Source organism: Myodes glareolus, chromosome 14, assembly GCF_982192425.1.
Source record: "Myodes glareolus chromosome 14, mMyoGla1.1, whole genome shotgun sequence".
In the NCBI taxonomy this organism is placed as follows: domain Eukaryota; kingdom Metazoa; phylum Chordata; class Mammalia; order Rodentia; family Cricetidae; genus Myodes; species Myodes glareolus.
The window spans coordinates 71646818-71661064 of NC_142039.1; the positions used below are offsets into that span (position 1 = coordinate 71646818).

General features: G+C 50.9%; 1 protein-coding gene across 4 annotated transcripts in view; it reads right to left on the reverse strand.

The window, feature by feature from the left end:
* Positions 1-10976, reverse strand: part of Macroh2a1 (macroH2A.1 histone) — a 66245-nt gene extending 55269 nt beyond the window's left edge. For 2 of the 4 annotated variants that reach the window (XM_087896626.1, XM_087896623.1), the window contains exons 1-2: positions 10819-10976; positions 507-711 (exon numbers count right to left, since the gene is read on the reverse strand). In XM_087896626.1, coding sequence (XP_087752752.1) covers positions 507-678 — 172 coding nt within the window. In that variant the 5' untranslated portion in view covers positions 679-711; positions 10819-10976. The remainder of the gene's footprint in view (positions 1-506; positions 712-10818) is intronic. The other 2 variants (XM_087896627.1, XM_087896625.1) reach the window with 1 other exon arrangement.
* Between the last annotated feature and the right edge of the window lie 3271 nt (positions 10977-14247).

A 14247-nucleotide genomic window follows, 5' to 3' on the forward strand; every position in this document is an offset into this window, starting at 1 on the left:
TAAGAGTGAACACCCTGCTTCGCCTGCAAGTCAAGGCCTCAGTCTCCGATCCTGAGAGCAGCTCAGAGCAAAGGGCATCCGGCAAGGTGAGTGGCATGGGAGCCCTAGAGGCCGAGGCAATGGCAGGCTCGGAAACAACCAAAGCCTGGAGTCAGTCAAGATGACCACTCAACCTGAGGGACACGCGCAATCCAACATACTGAAACGAATCCTGAATCGAGAAAGAAATCCAAAGGTAACGGTAGAAATTAGGGTAACTCTGAAAACTTAAAAATGAGGTACCTAACATCTAAAAATAAATACAGAAGAATCTGTGCACAAAACCGTAAAGGAGGGGGCAGATAACGGAGGTAAAATGTTAGTGACTGGCAGATCTAGGTAAAAACAAATCTTATTCTATTCTGTGACTTTTTCAGAAATTGGAAGAAGCTTCCCTAAGTCCCTAGAAAGCTCACAGACCCAGCACATCCACCCCACCGTGCCACAGCTGGCTTGGGCACACCCACCTGTCAGGTACTCCAGGACGGCAGCCATGTACACAGGTGCCCCCACGCCGATCCGATACTTAGGGTGGCCTTTCTTGATGTACCGCAGCATCCGTCCCACGGGGAAGATGACTCCTGCCTTGGCTGACCGGGAGGTCTTGGTCGATTTCTTCTTCCCACCACGGCTCGACATGGCGGTGGCCCCAGAAGTAGATCAGAAAGTTCACTGTGAAGACAAGAAGCACAGTCAGGGCCACTGGGGACAGCTCACTACCCATTTTCCAGGGCTGCTGTGGTCTCAACGGGAACAGAGGACAGGCACAGCAGGCAGTCTGCCGAGGCATTTATGTGCTTGAAAGGCCTTGTCTGAGCCTTGCACAAAGAATCGCAGTTCTGTGCACTTCTTCCTGTGACATCGGTCTTACCGGTCACTTCCATTTAAATGCTATACTGGCAACAACTGCTCCTAAGTGTCTTGCCTTTATGGCTCGTGGTGTAAAAATAATAAAAATAATGGGATTTCCTATTATGTTCTACACCTCTTCAATAATTGTATTTTTACACACTTGAGACTGGAATAATAAATCTGCAGCATAAAGGAAAGTCCACAGTCTTCACCTAGAATAAGGACGTAAAGCCAAGAGGCTGGAATTCTGTAATGAGAGTTGTGTTCTCTCCCCTAGGACCCGGATCTATGACAGGCAGAAGCAGTGAGGAAAGGCCAGATGCCAGAGATGGCAGCTGAACAAGGCCTTCCGAGCATATGCAGTCCACTGGGGCTGCCTTGGAAAAGAGGCATCTCCGGCCCTGCTTTCGCTGACTCTCTACTCCCACCCACACTGCCCTTAGCCCAGAGGATGTTCCTCATGTTAATCACATGGTCACCTGCCGTGACTGGACCCAGCTCACCCAATGCTAACCACATAGTCACCTGCCATGAATGGACCCAGCTCACCCAATGCTAACCACGTGGTCACCTGCCATGAATGGACCCAGCTCACCCAATGCTAACCACGTAGTCACCTGCCACGACTGGACCCAGCTCACCCAATGCTAACCACGTGGTCACCTGCCATGAATGGACCCAGCTCACCCAATGCTAACCACGCGGTCCCAGGGATCTGCAAAGCCCTTCACTCGCCGGCTCTCCTACTCTACCCTGCAGGCTGGTCAGTCTTGTCACACACACACCTGAATGTGTCCTCGCCTGATTTAAGCTTACCAGGACCACCACAAATGCCAAGATAGAAATCATGATCCTTGGGCACCACTATGCGAGGCCCTAGAAATCTGAGCCTGCCACTGAAGTCTAATTTGGCATCACATCACTGTGAGCTCAACTCTGACAGAGATCCACGAGCACCCCACGAAGGTCCTCTGGCTTGGCTTCTTCACGCCACTGCGCTGACTCTTCCCTTGTCAGGGCCTCCTTTAGCCGCGTTCTCTGTGCTCTAATCATCCATGATCTAGCATGATCTCAGCTCCACCAGTTTCAGGCCACACCAATGATGGGCCCTGCTTCCAGCTTCTCCTACAGACTGCAAGTGGGAGGAGGGCTGAACTGACTGCACTCGTAGGGTGGCGAACGCTCACACTCACACAAAGTGTGCACTACAGGAGCTTAGACTACCCAGCAAAGCTCCCTGCCCTCCCAAGGTGGCAGGGAGTGGTGATTAAGAATCCTATAGTCAGCCAGGCAGTGGTGGCACATGCCTTTAATCCCAGCGCGGCTTGAGAAGCAGAGACAGGCGGATCTCTGTGAGTTCAAGGCCAGCCTAGTCTATAGAGTGAGTTCCAAGACAGGCACCAAAATACATAGAAGATCCCTGTCTCAAAAAAATAAAATGAAACAAAAAAACAAAATGGAAAAAAAAGAACCCTATATTCACTTAAATTATAATGGTAACAAATGTAAAATTTGTGTGTGAAGTCAGTGTGGGGTGGGTGCTGATGAAGATGGGTTCTGAAGGATGCTGGGTGATTCTGGGTCTCCCTGATGCAATCTTATCGCTCACTGAACCAAATGAGGTCTCCCATGTGCTAAGACACTGAGGTCAGGCTCTATATTTGGGCCTTCCAGTGCTAAAGGCTATGCCTGTGAGCATGGAGACCCCAAGGCTAGGAGTTCGTGTTATTCTGACACTCAGCTTTACCTGGGGTCCGTGGGCCACACTAACATCGACCTGCCTGCCAGAGGCACAGCTGTGAGGGCCACAGACAACAAAATTCCTGGGTGTGCCGGGGCAACCACACCAGTCCTGCCAGGAGCCCTGCACTGCGCCACATCCAAGGCACAAAGTGTTAAGGTCTTGGGATGCTGGGAGACAGAGGTTTTCTGAAGCAATGCGCTCTCTGTGGCCATAGCGTCCTAGGGTCACCACGTGCACAGGCACCCAGGCTCGCTGAGCACGAAGTGGGGGTAACACACTTGTACCTGTTTTCAGGGGAGTTGGCACTGGTTCCTACAATCTTTGCCAACAACTCAAGACTTTTAGAGCTTTTACTGTCCAGGTCTCTCTTCTCTGTCTGCAGGAGCAGCCTGTGGTCAGGGATGAGTGCCAGCAGCTCAGCCCCTTCATGATACATGCACAGACCAGCAGCTCCCCCAGAAAACCTACAGGTGTGTCTGTACTGCCTCTATGAACAGTTGTGTTCAGCAGAGGCCATAAGTACCAGGACCAGATAAGTGTCACACATATTCACTCTTCAGGAGTGATATTCCTTCTGTTTCCTTCTGACAGTAGCCAAGAGTCTTTATGCCATAAAGTAGTGACACTCGGTCCCTATGTCAGTGTCTATCCAGCTACCAGATCTCTATGACAAAGGCCCACAATCAGTTCTAGAGGCACCTTAAAGTTCTTTGTGTCTCTAGACCCATCTGTGGCAATACTGTACACCACACAACCCAGGCAGGATAAGTGTGGCCCCTATTTCCTGCTATCTCCACAGTCCCCAAATAAAGGGCTCTGCCTACCCCCTCACCTGTGCCCTTCCTGACCTGCTTCATATTTTACCTCTCACAGTAGCTGAACCCAGGCTCTCTCCAGACCAGAGTGGCCCCTGCCTCCTCCCCATCTCTGTGAGCTCTGAGAAAGCATCTCTACCATTTCCACAGCACCATTTCCTAGTGTCCTTGCTGGCTCTCGAGCCCCAGGCCCCCTCTGACATCCCAAGCCCACCATGCTGTGTCAAGAGTATCTTTCACTATGCTGTTTCTCCCACCTGGAATGCCCTTTGTCCTGTCAACCCGCTGAACGAAGATTCACACACACCCTCTTGGCCCTGGCCATAGCCAGAATGACCACTGTTCCATATTTCCAAAGCCTGTCAGTACATGCATGTCAGCACATGTATGTGCCTACCCAATGCAACTGCAGTGCAAGCAACTGCAGGCCAACTACTGCAGGTGGCTCATCATGGATCCCCAAAGCCACTATGCTGGCGAGAAGCATCCCCATAGCTCCTCCCCGTGTCAGCATCTTCACTCACATGGGAGCTGTGCTGCAGTCATGTTACACACCTGTGCTTTCTCTGCACTTTCCCAGCTGTGCTGCAGTCGTGTCACACGCCTGTGCTCTCTGCACTTCCCCAGCTGTGCTGCAGTCGTGTCACACGCCTGTGCTCTCTCTGCACGTCCTCTGCTGTGCTGCAGTCGTGTCACACACCTGTGCTCTCTGCACTTTCCCAGCTGTGCTGCAGTCGTGTCACACGCCTGTGCTCTCTCTGCACTTCCCCAGCTGTGCTGCAGTCGTGTCACACGCCTGTGCTCTCTGCACTTCCCCAGCTGTGCTGCAGTCGTGTCACACGCCTGTGCTCTCTGCACTTCCCCTACAGTTCCCCAAGTCATGAAAGAACGCTGTGTGCCCTGAGCCTCCTCACCTCAAGCAGCACGTGTTGGCTTTTAAGCATCCTCTGCTCAATCACTTCCTACCTGCAGCCTCCAGAGAAGCCTGGGCATGTGCCAGATCCTGCCTGCTCCGAGACCTCTGGGTAAGAGCAGCTCCAGCTTAGCTCCAATGTGAGGAGAGTGGCCATGGAGAAGGGGCTACTGGGCAGCATGATCTACAGTGAGACATTCCACCAACCTGACCTGCTTCTGATATGGCCCAACTACCAGCAGGCATATGGCCTTGGCCAAGTGACTTCACCCTCTGAACTTTTTGATTCATCTGTCTGTTAGAGGTGATGGTAAAAAGGACCGTAAAGAACTGGTAGGAAAACTGGTTGACTGAGTGAGGAAGGGGGCTGACACTCTGAGTCACTGCTCAACTGTGAGCCAAGACACAGGACACCTAAGAAAAGGCAACTCTTTAGTGAGACGCTTGTCCTGGACAGGGCACCACTGCTAAACTACCATTAGGTAATTCCCTACAACTTATTCCTCACTCATAAAAATTCCTGCTATGGTTTAGACATGACACCGCCCAAAGACTCAAGTGTTAAGAGCAGTCTCCATTTTGGTGATAAGGGACATTGACTTTATGTTGTGGGGTTAGTGGGATGCTAGTACTGGCTCCTCCAGACTCCTCTGCCTTCCTCTCTTACCAGAGGATCATGCTCACTGACCCCTTCCCCAAAGCACTGTAATATGTGTCAGGAGGGTCTCATCTGAGCTAGGCTGAGGCTGGCACCATACCCACGAACCTTCAAAACTGTTAGCTAACTCAATTTCTTTGTGAAGTTGCCCAGCCTCAGATGGTTCATGAGGCAGCAAAAAGCAAATACAAAAAGGTTCAGAAATGGTTTCAATGACTGGTAGTCGCATCTCCATGACACATAGATCCCGATCCCTCCCATCTGTGGTTCTGCCATCTTTCATGCCTGTCTCCCATTGTTGCCATGGAGGATAACACACAGATTTAGGGGCCATGCCTAAAAATGGGTACACCACTACTGACTGTGATCTGTCAGACAGAACCTAGTTATACATCTCTATGGAACCACAAGAGTAGCTGTGATGGGCCATGACAAGCCAGTCTGAAAGCTGGTTTTGAAGCCATGGTCTATGTGGCAAGTCCAGTATAACCTGTGTCCTACTGCAGCCTAATCTGAGGGAAGGACAGTTCGACATCGTGGACAAGATGACTTTCCAAGCATTCAGTCTCTTCCCAGGACACCACTGCTATTCTTCTGGGCACTGAAGAAATCTCTCCTTGCTGTGCTAACCATCAGGAGGATCCATCCAGAAGGATCCAGAGGGTCCCAAGCACTCAGAAGACACTGAAAATGCACCCGGTTAAACTGCATGCTAGCCATCCCTCGGCTGTCACCAGTCTAGGATATGAAGCTCCTGCCACTCATCCTAGGGGATCTCCGGGTCACACCCCTATACTCTGGGTTATTTGTGGTTTCAGTGTCTCTGAGGCTTCCTGAAGCTTTGGGTAGTCAGAGGATAGACATTTAATCTAGCAGTATGTTTAGAGGTGGTGCCTTCAGGAAATGATTAGGATTGAGTAAGGTCAATAGACGAATCTGCATGAATGAATCTTGGTGTCTTTAAAGGAGGAAGAGAGTTTAAGACTCAGACAGACAGACAGACACAGACACACAGACACAATCCCTGTCCCACACCATGTGATACTCTACACAACCTTGGGACTGTAACAGGATGAAGGCTACCACGAGATGTGGCCCCTTAACCTTTTACCTCCAAAACCCCTTTCTTTCATAAAATAGCCCACCTCTGATAGCTCCTCACAGTACCAAGACAGAGGAGCTCACTCTGTAGCTCCTTCATCTACAAGCTAATCACAGAAAGCATGCACCTTGTTTGCATCAACTTACCCAAAGAAAAACTTGTGGAGAAACAGGACATGAGTGAAAAGGCAATTTCCACTCGCAAGCCGCTTGACAAGGACTGTACTGGGATAGTACAGTCTGTCCCCAGAGCACAGATGGAGCAGAAAGCTGGTGTGAGGACTCCATGGGAGGGGTGGGCAAGACAAGAAGCCCTCTTTCTCCAGGAGGGACAGGAGGGGAAGTGCCGTAGAGATCTGCCACCTGCCTGGCACTCCTTCTTACAGCAATCTCCTTCACTCCCACTCCACCCTCCCCACACCTGCTGTCCTCCCTAGAGGGACCTGATCTTCTACAGCTGATGCAAGTCCATCAAGGGGCTCCCCATGCTATTGTGGCCACGCTTTCTGTCCCTGCTGACATCCTGGCGAGGTCAGTTCTGAGGCACAAAGTTTTGGGCATCTTTTCTTTCCCCAATCTTTTCTTATTTCCAGCAACTAAAGCACCCCCAACCTGACTTACTGTTATTCTTGCTACAGTTCCGGGGACCCAGCAATAAATAAGTAAATCTTATATAATTTCCCTCTGCCAGTTCCTTCTAATATATTCAGTGATTCTTTTCAATTTCATGTTCTCTTCAAATGCTTTTTCAATCCTCCCTTCTACCCTGTTCACCATTCTGATCCGACCTCAACACTCGCTACACTGTATCATCAGCACCTGTGTTCTTAGCTGTCTTGGTACTCCAAACCAATTTCCTCTGGTTGCCACTGTAGCCCTGCTTGCTACCTTGTCTGGCTGTTTAGTTACAGTGAATGGGTTCCCACCAAAGAGAACAGGGCAGCATGTCCAAGGCTATGGACTCAGCCACGGCTAATGGGACATCAGGAATCTTCTTTGGATTATCTCATATACCGATTTGTCAAGACACGTCTGTCAAGTAGCTGTGAAAGTTGAGAACTTCAAAAGTCAGAGAGTTTGTGCCATCTTGGGAGTTCCCAGGAAGGAAATATGTCCTGATGGAGGAGACACAAGTCCCACAAAGGGTTATGGCCGTGACAATCTTTGACCCTGTCTGCCTTTCTTCCCAGCACTATTCTGATAAATACTGGCCAGAGGAAATGTTAATCTTCACACCTACCAGACACTGACCCACTGATGCTATAGCAGCAACTATAGCCTTTAGCAGGGGTGACCAATGCTTTTACCAGTACAACATGAAGTTGGCATCTGCAAAGTGCTGGACCACATTCATGCTACCCTAAGATGGATAAAGCTTGCAGGTTATAGGCTGTACATGTAACCAATCAGGGCACCCAAATTGTGGGAATGATCCACTTTGAAGTCTGTATTTTCTAAGCTACAAATATATGTGTATTGGCTGCAAATGAAGTTATTGGTTAGAATCACTGGGGAGTTGTGTCAGAGAACCTGAGTCCCAGCCCCAGGCATGGAGGACTCTGAACTTTCAATGAGGGCCACCTGCTCCATTCCCTGCAGCTGAGCAGATGCTTGTATCATTACAGATCACCTGTCAATGTTGATCACAAAGGCAAAGCAGAGGGGCTCCACTCTGATGGCAATCCTGTCTGCAACGCTCTCCTGCATATTCCTTTCCTGCCAGACTATTAACAGTGGCACTGTTGTCCTGTCCCCAGAGGCACGTGGCTGCTACACGACCCAAGCTGCATTCTGATTGGTTCAGAACAGAGACTGGTCTTTGTACTCTAGTCAATCAGGAAAAATCTCTCTCCGTTCATCAAACACTAAGTCACAAAATGAATCACTGGCAACCAAAGGCGGGACTACAGGCAGAAGCAGTCCCGGTACACGTGTGCTGCTCCGTGTCCAGCTTCCAGAGGTGGGGAAAAAGCAAACCCCGAACCCAAGGGTCATCCACAAGCAGGAGATGGTTTGTAGCTGGAGCCTGAAACTTCACCCTTGAATATGCCCTACAGTGTGCTCTTGAGTGGCACGGCAGGGCCAGTCCTGCATTGTGAGGGCAACACTGCCACTTGCTTCCTCTCCCTGCTAAAGGTTGTGCTAAATTTCAAGACAGCTCCTCCAAAAAGCCATTAGAAGAAAATGTGACCTTAAGAGGGCAGGAACCCAGTCACCGGATGTCTGGAAGCTTCTGCCTATTTGCTAAACAGGTGTCCCAACTAAACAAGACTATCTGACCACTGCTCTCCTCCCTTGGTCAGCGCTCCTTGGTGGCTCCGGACTGCTCTTAGGATCAACTGTGGTTCTGATGAGGATTCCTTGTGATTTTGCCTGCCTGTCCGCTATCCCTAGACTGCCATCCTGCACCTCTGGCTGTACCTCACAGGTCCTCTACTGTAATCTTCTACAATCGGCACACGTGGTTCCTCAGCCCTCAGACACTGGTACCCATCTGTCCTCCTTTGTGCAGCAAACTTCCCCTTGAACTTTCCAGGCCACTAGAGCTCAGTCCCACTAACACAACTGTCCCTCCCGCACTGGTCTCCTCAGAGCCACCCGCCTGTTTGCATCTCCTACAGTCAGTTCTCCGGGACAAGGCCTGGACATTTGTTGCTCATGACTCTGTCCCCATTACCTAACCCAGAACAGATTCTTAGGACATCCTAGAGACTGCAAGACCAACCAGGTGGGGTTGCTCTCAGCAAACAAGCCACAGGCCTCTCTGGAATGAAGAGCTGACCTACTCAGATACACTCAGAAGACCTGAGGCATGAGCCACTGACCCTAAGTATACTGGCTGGGGGAGGGGCTCAGGATAGGTAGGCTTCCCTCCTACTCCCACCACCCCTTCCCATCCTATGTTCCAAGAACAGGCTCAGAGCCTATCAAGAACCAAATGCTACTGCACATCGCTGAACATCACAGAGAGACTACCTGGGTTTTCCAGTTTATTCTTTCAAGTAAGTCTTCAATCAACTTGGGGTATCATCAGCTCCAAGCCTGTCACTGGGGGAGGAAAAAACTGGCTCTTCCTAGGAGTCAAGCACATGGCACATGGTACCACTGATGCTGGCCCATTTGATAAAAATTAAGCCAGTGCGGAGGCATGACGCATGACTGTCCAGACAGTTCTCAGTTACTACAATGTGAGCTCTCCCTGCCTCATCATCTGTAAACTGCTATCAGTGTCCACCTGCCCCTCCCCCACGCCTTACCTAGGGATCAACACTAACAGCAACACATGAAACTATGGCCCTCATTCACAGCAAAACGAGGAAGGGAGAAAGTCTAAAGTCCAGGAGTTTCGTTATCCTCAGGGGGAAACCCCCACAAATCGAAAAAAATGATCTAGTCAGAGGATGTGTGTGAGCCGAGTTGCTGCTGCCCGACTGCGAACAGGGGGCATTAATTCCAGTAGCAGGCACCAAGTGTCCATTTCGGTGCTAATGGCAATTGTGCCTGCACAGCAGGAACTAAAGGTGGCAGGAGGATTAGTAGAGTTGCCCGAGTTTGCGGCTGAGTCTTGCACTCCAGCATAAAACTGCCCCAAACTGGGACTCCCTGCAGCAGAGTCTAGAAACAAAACACTTCCTCTCTTTTAACAGTAAAACCTCAAACCACAGAGGTGTCAGCAAGAAGGAAAGCGAGCAGGAGAACCCTTCTAATTGTCTATTCTTCTAAGCAGTTTATTGGATCATTAAAATCTTACAAAGACTTCGTTATGATTGTAATTGTTGCAGCCAAAGTCTGTTTCAACTGCTCTCGTTTGAAAGTCACTTTCAAACTCTGAAAACACGTCCCTTACATTGCTTCTAAAAGACTCTTTCAAGCGATCTTCTGCCCAGCAACGTGAGTTATCAGCGGTCTCTGCGGGTGTGGGGGGCGAGGGCTCATCATCTTGCACACCTGTTGTCAGGTGACCACGCCAGCAGCATCCCGCGCCTTCCATCTCCACCCGCCCCACCCCCAGAGACTCTTCTCAGCTGTCCCTCTGCGTGCGGGGAGCCTACGGCCTTCAGGAGTCACCTTAAAATAACACCTCCCCACCACAAAGCAAACAAAAGGCGAGCGAGAGCAGCGGGGCTTCCATGGCTCCTCTCCGGACCGCCCTGGCCTGGGATTCGGTCCCCGAGTGGCCCCAGGCCTCCCCTGCTCAGGCCTCGCGGCGAGTCCCCTCCAGCCGGTCACACAACGGCCCAAGGCTCGCACCCCACTTATTGTGCCCTGGAGGACACGCGCGGGCCGGCGGCGCGCGACCAAGTACAACTCCGAGCAAAGCAGCTCCGGGCCCGGGCGGACGGGCCGGTCAGGGCCTCCGGGCCTTGGTGTCCTCGGCCCCGCATCAGCGCTGGAACTGCCGCCCGGGGAGGGGACCCGAACGGTCCCTTTCCCACAAAGCGCCCCGGCGGGGGCAGGGGTGCGTCTCCAAGAGAAGTTGGTTTCCGGGTTTGCTTTCCGAACAAAACCAGCCAGACCCGCGCACTGCTCGGGCAGGGCCTTGGCGGGCTCCGTGCTGCCCGATGACCGAGAGCACCCGCCCGAGCTCTCCCGGACGCCAGGCAGGGCCGCTGCGCACGGCGGCGGCGGGAGGGCGCGCGGGGCCCAGACGGTGCGGACCGGCAGCCTGCGGCTCCAAGGCCCGCGCGGCACTTACCGGGCGGCTGCAAGGTGTGGGGCCCGAGCCCTGTCGGCCGCTCGCGCCACTCCGCTCCGCACTCCTGCCGGCCCGCCCACGCCTCCTCGCTTCCCGCCCGCGCGTCCCGCGCTCGCGCCCTCCGCCCGGCTCCGCTGGAACCAGTGAACTGGAACCACTCGCGGCCGCCCCGGGATTCCCACAATGCACAGCGCGCCGCTCGTCACATCCCTTCCCGGCCTCGCGCGTCCGGCCACCCCTCCCCACGCTGCCCAGCGCCCCGGCCTTGACCCCGGGCCTGCGCCGGGGTCCCGGACGTCAACGGTTCTAGCCTAGGCTGCACCCAGGCCTGGCGGCCCGCCCAGTCCCCAGGCATGAGTCCGCGCGCTGGAGCTGCTCCGGGAGTCAGGCCTCAGGAAGATGCTAGTCTGGGGCGCATCACAGCCTGTGTCTTCAGTGAGCACCTACTGTGTGCCTTGCGCCGCCCCAAGCCCAGGAGCGTCGTCCACAAAGACGTGTATTTGCTGTTACCAGGGATCTTTTTCTCCCCAGTCAGTGCAAATCCCTAGCACCGCAAGCCGACCCGGTGCGTGCTCCCGGATCCGCCGCTACATCTCAACTCCCTGGATCAGTGGGGTTTCTTCACAGATGACCTCAAAGTCCGACTTGCTTTGTTCGTGGCATCGGTCAGCTACCTCCACTAAGCAAACGTTTGTTGGCTGTTAGCTCTAAGTGGGGATTTACTGGTGTAAGCAATGACACTTTTCTTACACGTTTATCAAGGAGGGGAGAGCAGACAGTCAAAAAGACATCCAAGTCCATCTACAGAACTAAAGACTCCCCCCCCCCAAGCTCAGGCAGCGCTAGAACAGCAGCAGGTATTTGGATTGTGACCCTTAGTCTTCAACAGTTGAGCCAGCTCTCCACCCCTTACGCATAATTTTCAAGCGATGCAAAGCACTGATACCTGTCATCCAGGCTTTCATTATTTCAATACTTCGCACCATGCATAAATTTGGGTATTAGATATGAAGTGATGAACAAGCAGGCAAAAATCCCTGACGGCTAGAGTTGCAGTCTGGTGGGAAAAGAAAAGCAAGAGACAAAGAAATCATGTATTACAGAATATAAATCCTGGGAGGAAAGGGGTGGGAAATTAATTGGAAAGGTGAGACAGGGTGTGTTTAAGAGGCGGTCTTGGGGCTGAAAAGAGGGCCGGGTGCTCTTTCGGAGGACCCCGGGTTCTGTTCCCAGCACTTATGTGGTCCTGATAACTGCAGTCTGGGGGATACAATGTTCTCTTCTGACATCCATGGGTACCAGGCACGTTGTGGTGCACATACACACGTGCAGACAAAACACTCATGCACAGAGAATAAAATAAATAGATCTGTTTTAAAGAGATGGCCCAGCCAGGCAGTGGTGGGGCACGCTTTTCATCCAGCACTCAGGAGACAGCGGCAGGTGGATCTCTGTGAGTTTGGGGTCAGCCTGGTCTACAAGAGCTAGTTCCAGGACAGGTTCCAAAGCAACATAAAGAAACCCTGTATCGAAAAAACAAAACAAAACAAAAGGCTCAGTAAGAAAGAAACATTCAAGGAAAGGCCTGAAGGAATAAAGGAAGCAAACAAACCATGTGATTGTTGGAGGGGAGTGTTCCAAGCATGAGGCTCTGAGGCAGGAGCATATCTAAAACTATTATGGAGCAGAGTATGGAAACGGAGTCCAGAAAACGAAGGGAAAACACATTAGTCAGACTTTCTGTCACTGTAACAGATATTTGAGAGGAACGCTTTAAAGAAGAAAGGGTTTTTGGTTTTTATTTTGTTTTGTTTTGTTTTTACTAAATTTCAAAAGTTTCAACCCATTGTCCACGGACGTAATGATTAGGGCATATTGTGAAATAGAACATCAAAGTGGCAGAGCACATGGTAGAGGCTACTCATCCCATGGCAAACAGGAAGCAAGGAGAGGGAGGGAGCCAGGACAGTCATGAGCCCTCTGTGACCTAGTTCCTCCCACAAGGACTCACACCCTACAGCTTCTCAGACTTCCTCAGGCAGCATCACCCACTACAGACTGTGCTTTCAGCAGTGGGCGTGTCAGGGTGGGCATCATGTTCAAGCCATATTGTCTGCCTCTGGGTGCTAAAGGGCCAGGGTCATCTCATAATGCAGAGGACACGAGTTGCCATGGTCTTAATATCCCAATGTTGTTCAAAAGTTCAAGTCCAAAATCTTGAAACTTGAGGCATACTCTTTAACTGAGTCCCTATGGCAGTGTTTCTCAACTTTCTGAGTGCCCAGGCAGCTGAAAACAACCTAACACATCTCCAGGTGCCCTTGAGTGAGCCGGGAACTGCTAAGCACACTCCTGTCAAGGGGAAGTCTTCCAAATGAGTTTATAAATCTTATACCCTATGCCTTCAAAGCCTGGGGTATGGACAATCCCGGAGATGCCTTCAAGTTATCCTTTCCATTGTCCTAATACAAGACTCTTGGCTTCTCCTTGGTAGCCCTGGTTTACTTAGTAACCATCCTTAGTAACCTCCTTAGCCGAGGTTACTAAGCCTTTGACATTGACTTTTCTAGCCGAGGCGCAAGTTTCTCAAATCTTTCCTGTTTGGGATTTTCTCCCAATTCTCACTGTAAACCTGGCTAAAAGCATCAAACAACATCCATGCCACGCTTCAGTGCTGCCTTGAGTCCTCCTCCATCAGGTTAGATGATCGTTCAAACTCAGTCTTCTATGTCTCAGGACACAGACACAATGTAGACACAACTATGTGCCAAAATGTGATAAACACAGGTTCAGTTTCTGATGAAGTCCTTGTCATTTGAAAGCTCACAAACACTGTTTTTCTTATCCACATTAGTACATTAATATCCATTCTGGTCTTGTGAGCTTCTACCAGAATTCGTCTATTAAATGCTGCTTACAGAAATCTAGGGCTTAACTAAGCCCACATCTTCAATCTCTGTATAACTCCTCCCATGATCCAGTTCTAAAGGTATCTGTGCTTCGCAGTCAGATTACTTCTCATATATCATATTTCCATATTGGTAATATTGTGACTGAATTAAAAGAAGCAAATTTGGGAAGATTTATCCCAACTCACAGTTTCAGAACATCAAGGCAGTAAGTGCTTGCTGGAACCACTCCTCACCTTGTATACCTAGGATGCAGAGAGACCACCTGCCTCCCTGGCACTCTCCTCCCTGCTTCTATTCCGTCTGGGCTCCCAGCCCATGGTACCATGCCACCCAGATCTTCCTTCTTTCTTATTCCTCCCAGAGATACACTACTAATTTAGATACTTCTTAATCTGTTCCAATTGGCAATTAAGATATAATCAAGATTCTCCGTCATAGAAAGCAACAGAAAAACTGAGGAAATGAAGACACTTCGAATCCCAAACAAAGCATTCAGGGTGCCTAGGGAGCAGACATA